This window comes from Thamnophis elegans, chromosome 14, assembly GCF_009769535.1.
Source record: "Thamnophis elegans isolate rThaEle1 chromosome 14, rThaEle1.pri, whole genome shotgun sequence".
NCBI classification, from domain to species: Eukaryota; Metazoa; Chordata; class Lepidosauria; order Squamata; family Colubridae; genus Thamnophis; species Thamnophis elegans.
This window is the reverse complement of record NC_045554.1, coordinates 18,777,802-18,796,219: the sequence shown is the minus strand read 5'-3', so window position 1 is coordinate 18,796,219 and position 18,418 is coordinate 18,777,802. Positions and strand designations below refer to the sequence as shown.

General features: G+C 46.0%; 2 protein-coding genes across 6 annotated transcripts in view; one reads left to right on the top strand and one right to left on the bottom strand.

Moving 5' to 3' along the window:
• Positions 1-12,310, top strand: part of E4F1 (E4F transcription factor 1) — a 25,396-nt gene extending 13,086 nt beyond the window's left edge. For all 3 annotated transcript variants that reach the window (XM_032230204.1, XM_032230202.1, XM_032230203.1), the window contains 3 exons: positions 8,642-8,802; positions 9,445-9,507; positions 10,879-12,310. In XM_032230204.1, the coding sequence (XP_032086095.1) occupies positions 8,642-8,802; positions 9,445-9,507; positions 10,879-11,238 (584 nt within the window). In that variant the 3' untranslated portion in view covers positions 11,239-12,310. The remainder of the gene's footprint in view (positions 1-8,641; positions 8,803-9,444; positions 9,508-10,878) is intronic.
• On the bottom strand, positions 11,531-18,418 carry ZDHHC4 (zinc finger DHHC-type palmitoyltransferase 4). 3 transcript variants are annotated; one of them, XM_032230206.1, is made up of 8 exons: positions 18,355-18,418; positions 17,361-17,486; positions 16,074-16,139; positions 15,839-15,912; positions 15,069-15,247; positions 14,356-14,481; positions 13,879-14,123; positions 11,531-13,048 (listed from the first exon to the last, which is right to left on the bottom strand). In XM_032230206.1, exons 2-8 carry the CDS (start codon positions 17,478-17,480, stop codon positions 12,776-12,778), a joined length of 1,083 nt encoding a protein of 360 aa, XP_032086097.1. In that variant the 5' UTR covers positions 17,481-17,486; positions 18,355-18,418; the 3' UTR covers positions 11,531-12,775. The 3 variants fall into 3 exon arrangements, 2 of the variants coding, with proteins under 2 accessions (XP_032086097.1, XP_032086098.1); XR_004256446.1 differs by having other exon boundaries at positions 12,962-13,048; positions 13,714-14,123; XM_032230207.1 differs by lacking the exon at positions 16,074-16,139.

Sequence of the window (18,418 nt, the reverse complement as noted above, 5' to 3'; positions counted from 1 at the left end):
AAATCAGCAATTTCAATCAGACCAACGGCGTTTTTATCAAAGTCTTAATGTGAATGGTGACACCAAAAGTGAAAAACCAGAAAAGCAGGCCGCAGTTGAATTATGGAAAGAATTGTGGGAAAATGCAAAGGACTACAATAAGGAAGCAAAGTGGATACATGACTTTGAGAAAAGCATTGGCAACAAACAAATGTAAGTATTAGAAATAACAACTGAGATGGTCAAAAATCGAGTTAAAAAGGTAAAGAATTGGACATCACCTGGAAAGGACCAATTACATGGTTTCTGGCTCAAATATCTGACCAGTTTACATGCAATATTGGCCAGGCAACTGAATGAAATTTTACAAAAGGGCCAAATTGATGAATGGTTGACAACTGGAAAAACATACTTGATTCAGAAAGATGCAACTAAAGGAACAACACCTGAAAACGACAGACCATTAACATGCTTGCCAACAACCTTCAAATTACTCACAGGCATTATTGCAGATAACATGATGGATTATTTGGAAACACAACATCTTGCCAGTAGAGCAAAAAGGCAACAAAAGAAGGAGCAGGGGCACAAAAGATCAGCTCCTAATTGATAAAATGATATTAGAAAATTGTAAGAACAGAAAAACGAACTTGAATCAATCATTGATTGATTACAAAAAGGCATTTGACTCACTGCCACATAGTTGGATCATAAAATGCTTAGAAACAACTGGCATTAGCAAAAATATTACATCCTTTACTGAAAATGCGATGAAACAATGGAGAACTGAGTTGACAGTAGGGAATGAGATCTACGGAATGGTTAATATCAAGCGAGGGATTTTCCAGGGTGATTCACTTTCACCTCTTCTCTTCATCATCGCAATGATCCCACTATCAGTAATCTTTAAAAAAATGAAATTAGGCTACCAAACAGCCAAAGAAGCTGAAAAAATTTCGCATTTACTATATATGGATGATACTCTATGGAAAGTCAGAAATAGAAATCCAATCATTGACAAATACAGTCCGAGTATTCAGCACCGATATTTCAATGCAGTTTGGCATGGAAAAATGCGCCACTGTATCCATAAAAAGAGGCAAAATCACTGCATGTGAGGGAATTGAAATGGCCAATGGCCAACTAATTAAATGCAACGAAAATGAAGCCTACAAATACTTAGGCATTCTGCAGTTGGATAACATCAAGCATGGAGAAGTAAAAACTATTGTCAGGCGAGAGTACACCAACAGAGTTAGGAAAATTTTGAAAATCTAAATTGAATGGTGGAAATACAATCAAGGCCATAAATACCTGGGCAATACCAGTTATAAGATACACAGCTGGTATAGTTAACTGGACACAAGCTGATTTGGACATTTTGGACCGAAAAACCAGGAAACTAATGACAGTGCACTACAGTTTACATACTACTGATAGACTACCTCCCCGAAAATCAGGTGGCAGAGGATTATTACAAGTGAAGCAAACAGTTGAAGAAGAAAAACAGTTAAAAATTGACAAAATCACCATCAGTCAAACGCAAAAAGCCGCACTGCTTGGATCTGCACGCATATTACGAAAATACGTTACAACGTCCTAGGCCCCTGGGTGGGGCCCGACTAGTAACCAATGCCAAATCCGGTGAAACAACTGGCCGCTGTGATACAATTGAATAATAATAATAATAATAAATGATTACCGTGACAGACCAGCAATAGACAAAATTATCACTGTTTACAAGTGTTAAAAGATATTACTATTACTAATCATAATAATAAGTAATAATGTCCATAATGATAAAATACATGGTATCAAACAGTATGGCTCTTACCAGTGGTTACATGATAGGGGAGAGGGTAAGTATGTGTGTAAATATAGATTCTCTAAAAATTGTTAGAGATATCTAGAAGAAATTGATGCAGTAAACATCTTGTCAGCTCCTCTCAATTAATTAATTAGGAAAGAAAGACCACGAGACTCCATGTGTGGAAATCAAGTGTACTTTTACTAATTAAGAATGATTAAAGGCAAAGCGTAGCGAAGTCTGAATAATTAGGCGCGAAAGCGATTGATATATAGAATAGCCCATTCCCCACCCCTTGGCATCATAGTCCCAGTCCAATCATAAGTCTTCCAAATGTCAGGTGTGAGATAACTTCAAAAGGCATCACGAAGATGGAATGTCGGTGCCGTTAGTCCTGGTGGGAAACACCCACGCATGCGTAGTCCGACCAGTCAGTGAACTCCAGAACCTTCTCCAGCACAATGAGTAACCCCTCCCAAATACCATGCCCTCCCTCCCCGTTTCATGGCAGCTGAAGCAACAGCAAAGCAGAAGCTGACATCCGGCCGTCCCCCGGAAAAAGGCGATCAGGCCTGGAAAACGAGAAAGCACAAACAAGCAGACAAACAATAAAAAACAGAACAGAGAGGGGGGTGCTGGTGGTGGAAAAGAAAATTAAGGTTTGTCAGGATAAGCAGCATAAAACTTCTGAAGTAGTCGGGGGGCACGAACATGGGACTTGTCAACCCATTCCGTATGAGAGGGGGGAAAATGTTTCCAAGCCACTAAGTATTGAACGCGATTACGACGCCTGCGGGAGTCCAGTATTTCACGAACTTCAAAGTGTCATTCACCATCAATTAACAAGGGAGCAGGTGGAGGATCATCAGGCGGACGTAAAGTTGAAACACGAACAGGCTTAATGAGGTTAACGTGGAACACGGGATGAACACGGTTGAGATGCTTAGGCAGCTGCAAACGAACGGAGACAGGATTGATGATCTTGATGATGGGGAAAGGACCAACATACTAAAGTCCCAATTTTTTGGATTTTTGTGTGGTCTGAAGGAACTTTGTGGACAAATAGACCAGGTCACCCTCCCTGTACTGATAAGGTTTCGTACGCTTCTTATCCGCTTGTTTCTTATGAGCGCGATATGCAGCATCCAAAGTAGCAAGAGTTAAAGGCCAAACATGGCTCAGACGCTCACTCCAGTCAGCAACGGAAGAAACTTGCGGAGGGTCACGAGGCAACTCAGGAATAGGAACAAAGTCCTGACCAAAAACAACCCGGAAAGGAGTAAAACCAGTGCTGGTATGAACAGAATTGTTGTAGGCCACCTCAGCGTGCGGTAGCAAGTCAACCCAATCATCCTGCTGATAATTGATGAAACAACGTAAATATTGTTCCAAAACAGAATTGGTCCTCTCACAGGCCCCATTGGTCTGAGGATGGTGGGCGGAGCTAAGGCCCTGGGCGGAGCCAATGCGCTTAAGAAATTCCTTCCAGAAAGTTGAGGTGAATTGGGCACCTCTATCAGAAATAATGCGATCAGGCACTCCATGCAAACGGTAAACGTGGGAAATGAAGAGTTTAGCGAGAGCCTTAGCAGAAGGAATTTTGAGGCAAGGTATAAAATGAACTTGTTTCGAAAATAAATCCGTAACAACCCAAATGACTGTGTGCCCTTGGCTCTCGGGAAGCTCGACAATGAAGTCCATCGAAATTTCCTTCCAAGGGGCAACAGGCCGTGCCACAGACTGGAGCAGCCCTTGTGGTTTTCCAGGTGGCCTTTTAGCGACAGCACAAACCGGGCAACTGGCAACATACAGTTCAATGTCTTTTTTCAAAGAGGGCCACCAGAATTGCCTCTTCACTAGATGTAAAGTCTTGACGAAACCAAAGTGACCCGCCAATTGGGAATTGTGAGCTCGTTGGAGGATGACGAGACGAAGAGAGGCGGGGACATAAAGCTTGGCTCCAATCCACGGTAAATCGTCCCTCATCGTGCACTCATCCAGATGCTTCTGGAACCAGTCATCCTGGGGAAGGGCGCGTTTGAGGTCAGAGAGAAAATCTTGAGGCACCTCCACTTTCGAGCGTGCTTGCTGGCGAGTGACCACCGGAGCCGCCAGGCTGGAAGTGGGAACAACAGGCTGAACAATGCTCAGTTTAGAGCAGTTGTATTGAGGGAGTCTGGACAAAGCGTCTGCCATGAAATTTTTCCCTCCAGGGATGTACTTGAGTGTGAAATTGAAACGGTTGAAATGTTGGGCCCACCGCATCTGTTTAGGGGATAGACGGCGCGGGGTCCTCAAAGCCTCCAAATTCTTGTGGTCAGTCCACACCTCAAAAGGGTGCTTAGCGCCTTCCAGAAAATGGCGCCACGTGGTTAGGGCCCATCGCACTGCAAACGCCTCCTTCTCCCAAACGGCCCAACGTCTTTCAGTGTCCGTGAGCTTGCGGGAGGTGTAAGCGCAAGGTTGTAAGTTACCTTGGTCGTTGGCTTGCAGCAAGACGGCCCCAACGGCGACGTCACTGGAATCAGCTTGGACGACGAAAGGTTTGTCCATGTCGGGATGCTTCAGGACCGGTTCCGCAGCAAAAAGGCATTTCAGTTTTTCGAAAGCAGCTTGGCATTCCATGGTCCAATCCAGTGGCTTGCTAGGCTTAGGTTTAGGCCCACCTTTGGACTTCAGCAAATTTGTGATAGGAAGCGCAATTTTGGCAAAAGAAGGAATGAACTGACGGTAGAAGTTAGCAAAACCCAAAAATTTTTGCAAGTGTCTGCGAGTACGGGGCGCTTCCCACTCAGTGACCGCCTTCACTTTTCCAGGGTCCATCTCAATGCCGGTGGGAGAGAAGCGATACCCTAGGTAGTCAATCTTAGCCTGGTGAAATTCACACTTGGACAATTTGGCATAAAGTTCAGCGGCCCTGAGTTTTTTCAAAACAGTGCGCACTAGAGCGACGTGTTCGTCATATGTGTGAGTATAGATAAGGATATCGTCTAAATATACGATAACGCCTTTGTAAAGGTGGTCATACAAGATCTCATTAAGTAATTGCATGAAGACTGCAGGCGCCCCCTGCAGGCCAAAAGGCATCACTCGGAACTGGAAGCAACCAAGAGGGCAGTTGAATGCAGTTTTCCATTCATCTCCTTCCTTTATACGGACCCTATAGTATGCTTCCCTGAGGTCCAGTTTAGTGAAAATGCGGCCCTTTCCCAATTGGGCCAACATGTCCTTCATCAATGGCAGCGGGTAGAGATTTTGGGCCGAGATCCCATTAAAATTTTTAAAATTAACACACAGTCTCAGGGAGCCATCTTTCTTTTCACGGAACAACACAGGAGCAGCGACTTTAGGGCGTGCAGGCTCAATGAACCCCCGTTTCAAATTTTTATCGATGAATTTTCTCATCTCTTCCATCTCCCTAGGTGACATGGAATATATTTGGGGCTTTGGGAGCTTCACCCTGGGTAAAATGTCGATTGAGCAATCAGTGGGCCTGTGGGGCGGAAGTTTATCTGAAGATTTCTCACTAAAAACTCCTCTCAGGTCCCAATACACTTTTGGAATTTTTTCCTCTCCTTCAATCCTCTCCTGCCCTCTGGCGGCCAAATCGGAACTGCAGCTAACAGGTTCTGAAGAAACGTCCTCCCCTTCCGGAGGTGTTTTTGTGCGAATGCGTAACCAACCTTCCCTCCAATTTATGCGAGGGTTCCATTTTCGAAGCCAAGGGAGGCCCAAAATGAGTGGCCTGTCCATCCCAGGAGCCACAATAAAAGAGATTAGTTCGGTGTGGGAGCCCATTTTCATCTCCAGGGGTTCAGTGGGCCTCCCTTGGGCCCACTGAACCCCTGGGCGCCCCCCACCCTGCTATGGACCCATCTATCTGGCAAAAAACAATAGGGGTTTTCAAAGTCCTCAATTTGAGGCCCAGTTTCTCCACCATAGCAGGATTTATCATTGAGCGGGAACAGCCTGAGTCAAGGAGGGCGGAAAGGCTTTCTGACCCCCCATCGGGCGGAACTCTCAACTCTATTGGGGTTAGCATGGGGCCTTTGTTTGAACTCACCCAGCGAGGCGAGGCGTTGTCATCGGAGTCATCAGAGGAGCTGGTGGAGACGTCAGCTTCTCCCTCTAGGGCCTGGCTGAATTGCGGGGGTGTGTGTGTGTGTGGAATCCACAGCGAACGCAGCTTCCTTTTTCTTCTTATCTGGGGCCTTGCTGGATCTCCTCTCCCGCTTGGCAGGGGTTGGGGCGGTCGTGGGTAGCTTAGCGCGGCATTCTGGCTCGCGATGGCCTCCCTTCCCACAACGAAAGCAGGTAAACGGTTTGGCTTTTCCCGAGGGTATTTGGTATTTGGTATTTATTGTCACTTATAGGCCGCCCTTTTCCCTGAGGGGACTCAGGGCGGCTTACAACTCAAGGGAAGGGAGTGCAAAACAAGACGTAAAACAATACGTGGATACAAATACAAATAGTAATAAAACACAACATTCATTCAACATTTGGGTGGGGTGTATAAAATCCTATCCCCAGGCCTGACGGGATAGCCAGGTCTTAAGAGCTATGCGGAAGCTCTGGACTGTGGTGAGGGTGCGAATTTCTACGGGGAGGTCGTTCCAAAGGGTCGGAGCTGCTACTGAGAAGGCTCTCCTCCGTGTAGTCGCCAGTCGGCACTGACTGGCGGATGGAATTTGGAGGAGGCCCACTCTGTGCGATCTGATGGGACGAAGGGAGGTAATCGGCAGAAGGCGGTCTCTCAAGTAATCAGATCCACTACCATGGAGGGCTTTATGAGTGGTGAGTAGCACCTTGAAGCAGACCCGGAGATCAACAGGTAGCCAGCGCAGCTCGCGGAGGATAGGTGTTATGTGGGCTTACCGAGGTGCGCCCACTATCACTCGCGCGGCCGCATTCTGGACTAGCTGAAGTCCTAGTGGATGCTCTTCAAGGGCAGCCCCATGTAGAGCACATTGCAGTATTCCAGCCTAGAGAGGGGCCTCCCCTCCCTTCGCTTCTCACTTCGAAAGGGGTTTTGCGGTGTATGGGGGAAGATCTCGCTGCTTTCTCCCTTTGCTTCTCCCTCTCCTCCTTTGCACATCGGAGTCTAATTAAATCCAGTTCAATGTCAGCTGCATTTTCAAACCAAATTGTGAGGCGTTTGGGAAGGTGGCGATTAACACATTGTTGATAAATATCTTCATCCTAGCCCAAAGCAAATTTATCCAAAAGGGCTTCCCCACTCCATCCTCTCATATAATTACAAAGGTGTTGAAACTCCTGAATGTACTGGGTCACCGGCCTGTCTCCCTGCGTGAGGGTCATAAATTTCAGTTTGCCCTGTTTCTCAGTTAGGGGGTCATCAAATTGTCTCTTGAACGCTTCCATAAACGCATTAAAATTCCTCAGGAGGGGGGAATTGATTTGGTGTAACCCTAACCACCAGTCAGCGGCCTCGTCTTCCAAAGCAAGCAAAATCATGCGCACTCTCATGGCATGTGATTCAAAATCGGGCCCATAAATTTCCATGTAGTTATAAACTTGCATGATGAAAACCCCCAGCTTCTTAGGATTTCCATCATACTTTACAGTTAAGGGGGGGACTTTAGCCATTCTGCGTCTTCTGGGGGGTGGGGCCCCTGGCCTGGCAGCACCCCTGGCTGGGGGGGGGTGTGAAGCTGCCCATGGGTTTTCTTGCTCCCACCCCCTCTCGGCCTCTTCTCCCTCCCCGAATCTTTGCCCAGAGTACCTCTGTTCCGAGTAATCAGGTTGACCTCTTTCCTGGGGTCTTCGTTCGGCCCCCGCTTCAAACGGCCTTTCCTGATGCTTCCTTCTGGTAACGGCCGCATCCCAGTTCGCAGTATCTTCTCTTTGTCCCACCGACAAGGACCAATGGGGGGGGGGGCTCGCAGGGCTCGTTATTTCCAGCTGAGCCAACTCCTCGGGTAATAATAAATCAGTGGGTTCTTTTTCCATTTCTCCATCTCTGGCTTGCGAAGACATTTTCTCTGTTTCGTCTTCTTGTAGTTTTCACCCCCCACGGAAGGTTGTATTCTCCTGGTAGGGTGTTGATGAGACTTCGCTAACTGTCAGCTCCTCTCCATTAATTAATTAGGAAAGAAAGACCACGAGACTCCATGTGTGGAAATCAAGTGTACTTTTACTAATTAAGAATGATTAAAGGCAAAGCGTAGCGAAGTCTGAATAATTAGGCGCGAAAGCGATTGATATATAGAATAGCCCATTCCCCACCCCTTGGCATCATAGTCCCAGTCCAATCATAAGTCTTCCAAATGTCAGGTGTGAGATAACTTCAAAAGACATCACGAAGATGGAATGTCGGTGCCGTTAGTCCTGGCGGGAAACACCCACGCATGCGTAGTCCGACCAGTCGGTGAACTCCAGAACCTTCCTCCAGCACAATGAGTAACCCCTCCCAAATACCATGCCCTCCCTCCCCGTTTCATGGCAGCTGAAGCGACAGCAAAGCAGAAGCTGACACATCTTTAATCCTGCATTCGGATTTTCTTGTGGTCGTTGCAGCTGCAGAGAATTTTGCTACTGCAAGCGTAGTAGCCGGGTTTCAGTCCCGGAGGAGATAGTCTACATAAAAATTGTCTGCCCTCCCTGGTAATCTCTCTAATAAGGGAAGAATGTGCATTGACCTAAAAACTCTGTATAATTCACAGTGCAATAAAACGTGTATGGTATCTTCGACTTCTCCTTTACCACATGACTTAAGGGTCCAGTTATTTAGGTAAGCAGCTCTTCTGCATCTTGACATCGAACTTCTTAATGGGAAAATTCTTCCTGCTGTTCTTTTAATTGATGCTGAGCTGTATTTTCCCTCACCTTCCTCAGGTGGCTGCCTGCTTGCCTTGAAAGAAGCTGAAGAAGCAGTGGTGTCAGAGGATGGCCAGTCGGCTGACCGTTTGGCTGCAACGGTCATTTCGGAAGACCCCCCAACAGTCCTGGTGGAGTTTTCCTCAGTGGTGGCTGAGACACAGGAATACATAATCGAGGTAAGCACATCTCCCCAGGGAAGGCAGAGCCCTTTGAAAGCAATTACTGTATTTTTCGGACTATAAGATGCACCTGATTATAAGACGCAGCTAGATTTACAGGTGGAAAATGGGGGGGGGGGTGTTGGCCTCTGTGCATTTTGTTTTTGCCCTCCCCACCTCCAGAAGCACTCTGCAGTGCTTCACATATCTAGATTTTTACCAAAAATGAGTCCGTTTTTGGCCTGCAGAGCGTTTCTGGGGGCCAGCGAGGGTGAAAATGCAACGCACGGAGGGCTCCTGAGCCCAAAAACGGGCCTGTTTTTGACAAAAATGGGACATGTGGAGCACCACAGAGTGCTTCTGGGGGCCAGGGAGGGCAAAAATGGGAGATGCAGAGGGTTTGGGAGGCCAAAAACAGGCCCGTATTTGGCCTATAAGATGCACTGAAATTTTCACCCACTTTTAGGGAGGGGGGAGTGCATCTTATACTCTGAAAAATACAGCAATATCCCAGCACTTGGAACCTAATGTGGGCCAAGAACTATGGTGACGCTTCTGGATAAAACCAGGAAGTGCATAAGAGATGTGAGCTGTGGCTGCTGAGGTGTCCTGAGGTTTGCTTTGAATGGCTAAATTGTTGCTGTGCATTCTTTCTTAAAGACAGCTGGTGAAGACCTGGAAACCAGTGAAGCTGCTGAGATCATCGAAGGAACCAGGCACGAGGTGGGTTGCTCTAAGGAGGCTTTCTAATGATCGCAGCAAATCTTTTCCCCAAGTGCTAAATCCCCAAGTAATGGGATCTGCGTAGGCAAGCACAGCATGTCATGGATTTGGAGGTGAATGGTTGTTCCTGAAGTGGCTAATATCATCACCCGTCCCCTCCCTGCCCTCCAATCCTATCTCACACAATGCAGACACACAACAAAGTTTCAGGATTGAAATTTCTGATCCCCAGATTGGATATCCTTCATTTGTCCTGGCTCTCAGAAATGGAATTGCATCTCATTTGCTGCATTTCTGATTTTGTGGGAGCATCTGGGAGAATGAATAACATTAGAGACTAGGAAATTATTTTTGCTCAGAGATCTCTGGTTTTTTCTTCAGTGTGAGGAAAACCTATTAAACCCGATTGTCTCTAATTCAGAATTGCCCTGACAGAAATAACTAATCCTTTGTTGATGAGCTACATTTCACTTGAATGTGGTGCTAGGACTGAGGTATGGGGCCACTTTCCACTTTGGGGGTTGAACGAGGGGCTTTTGATTGAGCAGTGCTGATACGCTGGGAACCAGAAATGCACTGCAAGGAGTTCAGCCTTAGAGCCGTAGGTTGTGCGTGGACCAGTTTTCCTCCACAGTGAGGATATTAAACTGCACTAAGTAGCAAGATGCAGCCCTGCTCCGAAGCCCTGGATCCTGATGCATCGGATAAGCAAAGACAAATGTACCTTGCAGATAACTAACAATCTGGATTGGTCTCTCCACACGTCATCCTTAGTGAAGCATGCAAACCAGCGTCTGCATTTCCTGTGTTGGATGAGGAGAGCGAATCTTCCTCCTGTCCTGGCCACTTTTTACAGAGGCATGATTAAGAGCGTTTTAACAAGCTGCATCACTGTTTGGTTTGATGGCAGCAGTGCCTCAGATAGAAAGTCCCTACAGAGAATGGTGAGGAGAAGATTATGGGATGCTCGCTTCCTGTTATTCAGGATACTGCTTATAAGCACTGTGGAGGCTTAGAGCTCAAAGCAGTTATGGACCTCACACACCCACTTTAGGGTCTTTTTCTGTTGCTCCCCTCTGGGAGGAGTATTTCTCGTAGGACTTCCAGATTCTGTAAGAGCTTTGTTTCCTATGTGCCATACATCTGGTAAACTCACAAGACGTACATGTATACATTTGAACTACACTGTTGTTTCTGTGTCATATAATATATGCATAATTTTCTATTATTTATTCTGTCATGTTCATGTAGTGTATATTGGAGGTGGTGACCCTTTGAGAGCGGTATGCAATGAAATTTCATCTTAATACATGCCAATTAATGTACAATGAAGTTATTCTCTTATTCCCCCCCCCCCCCCCCCCCGTGCAGGTGGACAGTCATATAATGAAGGTGGTTCAGCAGATAGTAAACCAAGCCAATTCTGGCCATCAGATAATTGTCCAGAATGTCACGGTGGCAGACGATTCAACCATGACAGCAGAGGGCCTGGACCCCGACACGATTGCCATAGCAACTCCAGAGAGCCTGACGGAGCAGGTTGCCATGACCCTGGCTTCAGCAATTGAGGAAGGGGCTGTGCTGACCACAGAGGGTGGCGGGGAGGTGGAGGAAGCCACCGTGACCATGGTGGCCTCCGAAGACATTGAAATAATGGAGCACACGGGGGAGTTTGTGATCACAGCCCACGAGGAAGAAGATGACCTAGAAGTCCAGACTGTGATTGTCTAGGGTGCCAGGGGGATGCAAGAGTGGCATCCTGGCTGCACCCGGGTCCCAGATAATGTCAAGTCGCCCTCAGAGCCGGTTCATGTGCTGCTTGTCACGACGTGTTCACTGAGCTCTTGGCCACCTGCTCTGGTCAGGGAGCGTGCCTGAACCTTTGGACGTTGGCAGCCTGTTGAAGCCAGGCAATTGTTGAGTAAAGCACTTTAAAAGAAAAAAAATATTGTGTGCAGGGATCCTTAATGATGTGGCAGTGAGAGGTTCCAGATGTGGGAGGAAACTCGGCTTACTTTTCATAGGAATGTGGGTTTTATCATTTTAGGAAACCCAGTGGCTTTTATTTGCATTGCCAGAATATTCAGAAAGGCCACACTGTACATTTTTTGCAACCATGTAGGTTTTAATTATCTATTGATTTAACTTGTAAATATTTTTTTAAACAAACAATTTTTTACATTGCTGTATTCTGATGTAATTAAAGGAGAGTGCTGATGGCTTCAAATCTGTCCGTGGTTATTTCTCTCCCAGGAATGTCAGTGTAATTCAACAGGAAAAAAATTGTGCAAGAGGGCAGCTTAGAGGCCTCAAACAGTAATTTAGCCTCATCATTTAAGGATAGGAGGAACCCAACTATAGAATTGACCTCTTAGAGCAGAGGTCCCCAAACTTGGCAACTTTAAGATTGTGGACTTCCAACTTCCAGAATTCTGGGAGTTGAAGTCTACAAGTCTTAAAGTTGCCAAGTTTGGAGACCTCTATCTTAGAGCTTTCAAATACCCACATCGTGCAGTTCAGGGCTTTGCATAGTTCCAGATACCTGCAGAACTGGCTCTGGAGTGGGAATTTGAAGCAGGAAATGGGATTCATCTTACATCACCAAAAATATGTAATAATAATTATAACAATAAGAGACAAGCACCTACCACATAACACTTCAAGACTTCACAATTGTCCATAAAAAGACAAGTCTGGATAGTGGACATGGCAGTATTTGAAGACAACGGACTAGAAGAGAAAAAACTGGAGAAAACCATAAAATACAAACACAAATAAAAAAATAGAGCAGCCTGTGGTAAAGGAGAACAAAGATAGTCTCAATAGTAATTGGCATCTTGGGTGCAATCCCAAAATCTCTGGAGCAACACTTGGAACATGATTGACAAAAGTCCCAGCAGTCAATTGCAAAAGGCAGCTTAACTCAAAAAGCTTAAATCCTGCAATGAGACCTTTTAAGACGCATCTGCTTTTCCCAGTGCTTGCGAAGTACTGAATAGGTGGATAAAAACATCAAATCGTATCTTATCTAACTGCGACCAACCATTCACCACCACAATGACAACGCATCACGTCCTCCCCAGGGCTTTTGAGCAGGCAAACTTTTAAAAATGCAAACCATAGCACTCCATGCTCACATTAACAATGTAATACGCTAACTCATTTTTCACTTCTGTATACTAGTCCTTTAGTTGATAGAATAAAATTCATTCTACTGAAGATACATTTGTAAGGTGTAAACTCTGGCCAGCTCCATGGGTGCAAGGCTTCACTTCCTTTTCTTTGCAGGAGTTGTCAGAGGCGTCACAATTTCTGCCAGATTGGCCCAGACTCCTTTGGAGTAGATGTTTCTGTAGCCTTCCTGCCTGCTGTATTGTTCGGAGTAGGAGTTCGTGTATCTTGCAGATTTAAACCATTCGTTGCTTGTCTGGTTGGTCAGTACAAGGTACAGAATGAAGCAGAAATAGGAGCCCAGTATGACCAACAGAAGGATGACAAAGCCCAGCATGAATACAATTCTAGGAAAGGCCAGGAAAAGTTCCTGTGAAGAGAAGGGGAAAGGAGTTAAAATCCAGGTGCTCAGGATCTCCACATCTCCTCCTAGCCTAGTCTGGCAAATAATTCTTTCTAGCAATATCACTTGCAAAATATCTGAGCTGGAAGAGACCCCCGAGGTCATGTAGCCTAGCCGCCTGCTGAAGCAGTTTGGTCATATGTCTGTCCCCTGTGAAGAAACTACAACCACATGATTACTAGTTCTACTGGTTGAGAGCTCTTACAAAAGAACTGCCCTCAAGATTGCGTTGATGGTGATTAAAAAGACAGCAAAATCATTTACAACTAATTCCCACAACACTCAAACTACTAAGACCATATTACTATTATTCTTCTCATTCTTCCTATTACCTATTTCCTTTTCTGCTTATGACTATAACCTTGTTGCTTGAATCTTTAGGATTTACATTGTTTTATTTAGTGTCCTAGTATGATTTTGATTGCTTATTTAGTATCCTATGACTATCATTAAGTGTATCTTATAATTCATGATGAATGTATTTATGATGACTATGATCATAGTTTATCACTTAAATCTTTTATGTGCACTGAGAGCTTATGCACCAAAAACAAATTCCTTGTGTGTCCAATTACATTTGGCCAATAAAGAATTCTATTCTATTCTCTCCTCTTTTCCCTTCGCTTCCTTACCATTCCATTCTTTCATTTAATGTCCTTCCTATCAATGTTTTCATGTAGTGTCCGAGACAGAGGCATGATTTCAATCCATTCTATACCCTCTCGGGCTTCTGAAATCCAGCGCTGTACCCTCCACCTCGTGAAACATGCACGAATCAGCAGTTAGTCAATATTTACCTGAATCAGGAAGAAAGTATCAACTGGATGTTCCTGACCTTGTTCATCAGTATAATGTCCCAGAGTAAGATTTGACAAAAGGACCACCTGGATGAGAAAGCCAGCTGTTACAGCTGCAATAGAAGCAGCCATGGAGGTCAAAGTCAGCAGGTAGCAAAGGAAGAACCGGATGTTGAAGGCTCCAATGCAGTTGTTGACCCAAACACAGTGGTGATCAAAACGATGTATGCAGCCACAGCACACACCTCAGCAGAAAACGGAGGAGGGTCAAAATGTTAAGAAATCATAACATTCAAAACCCAATAAGGCAGCATTTTGATCTATGGCAGGGGTGTCAAACTCAAGGCCTGTGGGTCAAGCCCGCAGGGTACTTAGATCTGGTCCTCAGCGCCACCCTGGAAGCAGTGAGGGACCAACCCGCAATGCCTCTGCCAGGGAAAATGCAGCTCGGGAGGGCAAATGCTAAATGACTCTTACTGCAGTGCCTGGATCTGGCTGGTTTTCTCACTGCGCAGGTAGGACATTCAGCATCTTGTTGAAACATCAGACCGTCATATGCATATGCATTCAGAAAGAGAAGCTGGTTGGATTTGGTGATGATACCTTGGGGAGGAAAGCAAAGATTCTTACTATACCTTACAATGAGGGCTGCAATGTCTTGGCTGTTGTGAGATTTCCTTCCTGTCCTATGCTTGAAATACCATAAAGTTAACCTTGAGGATTCACCTTTAAAGATGAAATCCACCATTTTCCTCTGAAGCAAATTTCTCCTGCTCTGTATTAAGATAAACATCTGGGCTGCTCTTCACATCCCTTAACTGCAGAACAGATACGCCCAGCTAACTTTCACGCATCACGCCTCCATCGGATTCACTTAACAACTGTGGCAAGAAAGGTAGTAAAATGGGACAAAACTCACTTAATAAATGTCTCAGTAACAGAAATTTTGGCCTTCATTGTGGTTGTAAGTCAAGGACCTGTATATCAGCAATCGGGCCTCTTAAGTACATATATCGGGTAAGACTCCAAGCGGTATTCAAGCCTTAAGGTTAAGGTTCTACTGGCATGGAAAGAGAAGAAGTTTTACCCCAAACCATCATTCAGTGCACGGCCAGCCAGTAGGGGCACCATCAACCGCTCAGGAGAGTGCCAGTGTCCAAGAGCTGAGATTGAAAGGAAAAGGGTCTCACCTGGGTTACTTTTGGAGCAGAGGATGAAGAAAGTGGCATTCACAGCCAACAGGAGGTAAGGAAGGAGGAGGATGAGCCTGCTGAACTGCAGCTCTTGGCCGTAGATGAACACTTCCCAGGTATACTCGCCATAAACCAGCCCTTCCAAGATCAAGTGCAGGACCACAAAGAAAGAATTTCTGCAGCAAGGAGAGAATGGGATGCATTTCTTCTCCCTGTTTTTAAGGGAAAGGGAACTGCCTCTGACCTGAGATTGCCCATCAGGCCTCAAAATCTGTTCTAACTCAGAATTCAATACAGACACCGTAGGTGAATTCACCTTGCCTGGCAGCTGCATTTGCAAAGCAGGCCAAGGCTGGTTCTGCTTTTTGTAGATTTAGAGTGGCATATTTATTCATTTCTTTGGCTTGTATCCTTTCCAAAGACCATCCCCTTAGAAGCGTCCAAATGTAGGAACTTCTGCTAAGATTGGGTGGCCCAAAGAATTAGAAGGTGAGCTAGGACCACCAAATGACTGCCATTCTGTCTAGGCTAAGAAGAAAGAGGGCAATAGTCCAGCAGACCTCGTCCCAAACAAAATGTAAAGATCAACCTGATACCACAAAATTGTAGGCAATATAAAACCAGAAGGTGAGTATGTAGAAGGGACATTGCAAGTTTGAACAACACGGGAAGCCATTTTACCAAGCTAGGATGTTCCCAGGGTTCATTAATGCCAATATTCACAAATGCCAGAGAATGGAGCCAATAAAGGAACAGAAGGGCAATACCGGGAATGGAAGAGTCCATGAATTGCCTTCTGAGCTGCTCTATGAACTGGAGCTGGAATTACATAGGAGAGCACCTGCATCAAAGGAGAAAAAGGCAACACAATTATTTAAAAAAGGAAAGGTGAGGGTGAGAAGCAGAGATAAACTCACTCAAAAAACCTGCAAGCTCATAGCTCTAGAATCCTTAGGAACCTAAGGCGGGAGATTCTAGCAAACTGCCAAATGTGATGCTAACCTTGTCAATCAGCAATTCAAGAGGCCCTAAGATGGAAAGGGTCATTGCTGAGCCAATCTTCCACATCTTTAGAAAAGAAAGAACAACAGGAGACAATGATCCCATCAACAAAGAGAGAATGCAACTACCCCACACTTCTTCCAGGGTATTTTAATTAGGATCCTATGTGAAATGATGTCATATACTGAAACAACATCTCCCAAGAGACCCATACAGCTCCCATTCCATCCTAATAATATTCTTGGTATTTAGACAGCACTGGTCATTCTTTTTGCTGATTTCTGGCAGTGCTTGGGTAAGGAAAATGTAGCCATCCTGATTCAATCTGATCTCTCAACAATTTTCAGTATCATCAGCTTCTGGATTAACCGCAAGGGTTGAGAATAGGGTTCATCCTTTTCTGTGGATAGATCTAGCTGGAGATGATAGGTGGGAGAAGAAACCAAGAGATCCCTCTTATGATGGGTATAACAAGGCTCAAGGCTCTCATCCCTCTTGTTTAATATCCACACGAGGCCACTGGGTGAGGCCATTGGTTTGTGGGATGCATGATACTCAGATGTGCATTTTAGTCACAGGTTGGCCAAGTGATGCTATCAAGATATTGTCCCAAACAGTGTTTGAAGGCTGAATTAGTCTATATGGGGAGAAATAGCCTTAGAAAGCAAGTCCTTTCTCTCTATTCTTTAAAACACCGTCCCTCCTGAGATTTGCAGGGACCTCCTCCTGCCCCTTTTCAAACAAGTCTGAAAAGAATACAGCCAGGTCAAGACCTGGCTGTATCTCCCCAGGCCTTGGTTAGAGCCGTGATGGATCCATCGTATGATATTGTTTCAAAATGGTTTCTCCCCGGCTTTGTGGTAATGTTTGCATTTATTTCTGTACTTTGTTAGTTGTCCAAAGTTGAAACAGATTGGAGCAGCCTGTAAATTTCATAAATCAATAAGTTCATTTCAGGAAATGACATACAAGCAGCATTTCCATCTTCTTCCACGAAAGGAGCTGATGTTCACGCTTAAGGAAATGATTCTGGGAACTTTGATTTTGCTCCTTACTAGAGCAGAGGCTGCAAATAAAGGAAGGGATGGAGGTTGACCTACAAAATGCTGGAAGGAGGAGCAGCTATAATAGTGGGCCTTCCTTCCTTTCTCCTAACCATCCAGTGTGATGGGTAGTGTAGAAATCTGACAAATAAAAATAATATGTGACTGGACTGGGGCCCAAGCCAGATATGTGAAGATCGGTGTTGGGAGGACAGAAACTGGTACACAGCTGGATGCCCCTTACTTGAGTTGTGCCCCTGATGAGTCTCCAAGAGAAGCTTTGTTCCCGTCGGGAGGAGACACAGACCGCCGCGCTGAGCAGCACCAGGCCAAGATACAGGCCGAAGAGGATCACGAAGTCCATCTCGCCCTGCAAAATCCATATGCACCTTAGCAGGAGGTTGCCTGCTGCCTGACCTCCCCTATGGGCCCAAGGAGACACGCTGGCATGGCTTCCACATCTGTGCTCCCAGGTAGGGTCAGCCGGGCTCTGTCCAGGCACGCCCACAGAGGGGGGAGCGGTCCTCCCCACCTGCAGTTTATGTGGGGCAAGGTGGGAATGGGCTACAGGTGTCTAGGGGAATATACAGGTAGTCCTCAATATATGACCCCAATTGAGCCCAACATTTCAATTACTAAATAAGACACTTAAGTAAATTTTGTCCCAGTTGTTAAATGAATCACTGCAGTTCTTAATTTAGTAACATGGGTCATTGTGAATCTGGCTTCCCCATTGACTTTGCTTGTCAGGTCACAAAAGAATCACGTGACCACCGTAAACCGTCATAAATAGGAGTCGGTTGCCAAGCGGCTGAATTTAGTTCACGTGACCATAGGGACGCTGCAGTGGCCTTAGGTGTGAAAAATGGTCATGTCACTTTTCGGTGCCGTTGTGATTTCGAACGGTCAATAAACGAACCGTCGAGGACTACCTGTAACAGCGCCCCTCCCCACGCCGTTCCTGGCAGCTACATGTAAGGGAGTCAGCGCGGCGAGTCAGGAGGTGGGAGGCCTCGCAGCGGGCCAGGCCGCTTCCTCCCCGGAGACTCCAGAAGGGCCGCGCAGACCCGCAGCGGCTGTTCGTCGGGACCGAGGAGGCCCCCCCGCCGCCCGCTCTTATGGCGGCATCTACGGCGAAGGGCCGCCCCTCATTTCGAGATCCCTTCCCTGCAACCCCCCGAGAGGCCCCAGGGGAGACCAGGGGCCCCCGCCGCGTCGCTTAGCAACGGGCCCGCTACCGGCAATTTCGCTGATCCTCGGAAAGGGCGCCGCCATGACAGTCTGAAGGAGGGCGGGCAGAGG